The sequence below is a fragment of the Buceros rhinoceros genome, unplaced genomic scaffold (genome assembly GCF_000710305.1).
Source record: "Buceros rhinoceros silvestris isolate BGI_N320 unplaced genomic scaffold, ASM71030v1 scaffold23518, whole genome shotgun sequence".
Taxonomy (NCBI): domain Eukaryota; kingdom Metazoa; phylum Chordata; class Aves; order Bucerotiformes; family Bucerotidae; genus Buceros; species Buceros rhinoceros.
The window spans coordinates 2,007-2,218 of record NW_010427740.1 but is presented as its reverse complement, the minus strand read 5'-3'; the positions used below and the strand labels follow the sequence as shown (position 1 = coordinate 2,218).

Below are 212 nucleotides of genomic sequence, written 5' to 3'. Positions count from 1 at the left end.
CTCCCCCACGCCCCACATCCAGCCAGCACTAACCCCCATCCAGGCCCCTCTGTTACCCTCAAACGTGGCGGCAAGGAACTGTTCAGTGGGGTCCTTCATGTCCCTCTCGGTGAAGTAGAACTGCTGGAGGCACTGGAAGGCGTCGATCATCCGCACAGCGTCGTTGATCAGCAGAGAGTCGTTGTACTTGCGCAGGTGCAGCGCGCACACCC

General features: G+C 60.8%; 1 protein-coding gene across 1 annotated transcript in view; it reads right to left on the bottom strand.

The window, feature by feature from the left end:
- DHX58 (DEXH (Asp-Glu-X-His) box polypeptide 58) overlaps nt 1-212 on the bottom strand; it is a gene marked incomplete at its 5' end in the record, with an annotated part of 5,024 nt that overhangs the window by 2,879 nt on the left and 1,933 nt on the right. Inside the window, 1 exon segment of the mRNA XM_010142037.1 lies at nt 13-212. Within this exon segment, the coding sequence (XP_010140339.1) occupies nt 13-212 (200 nt within the window).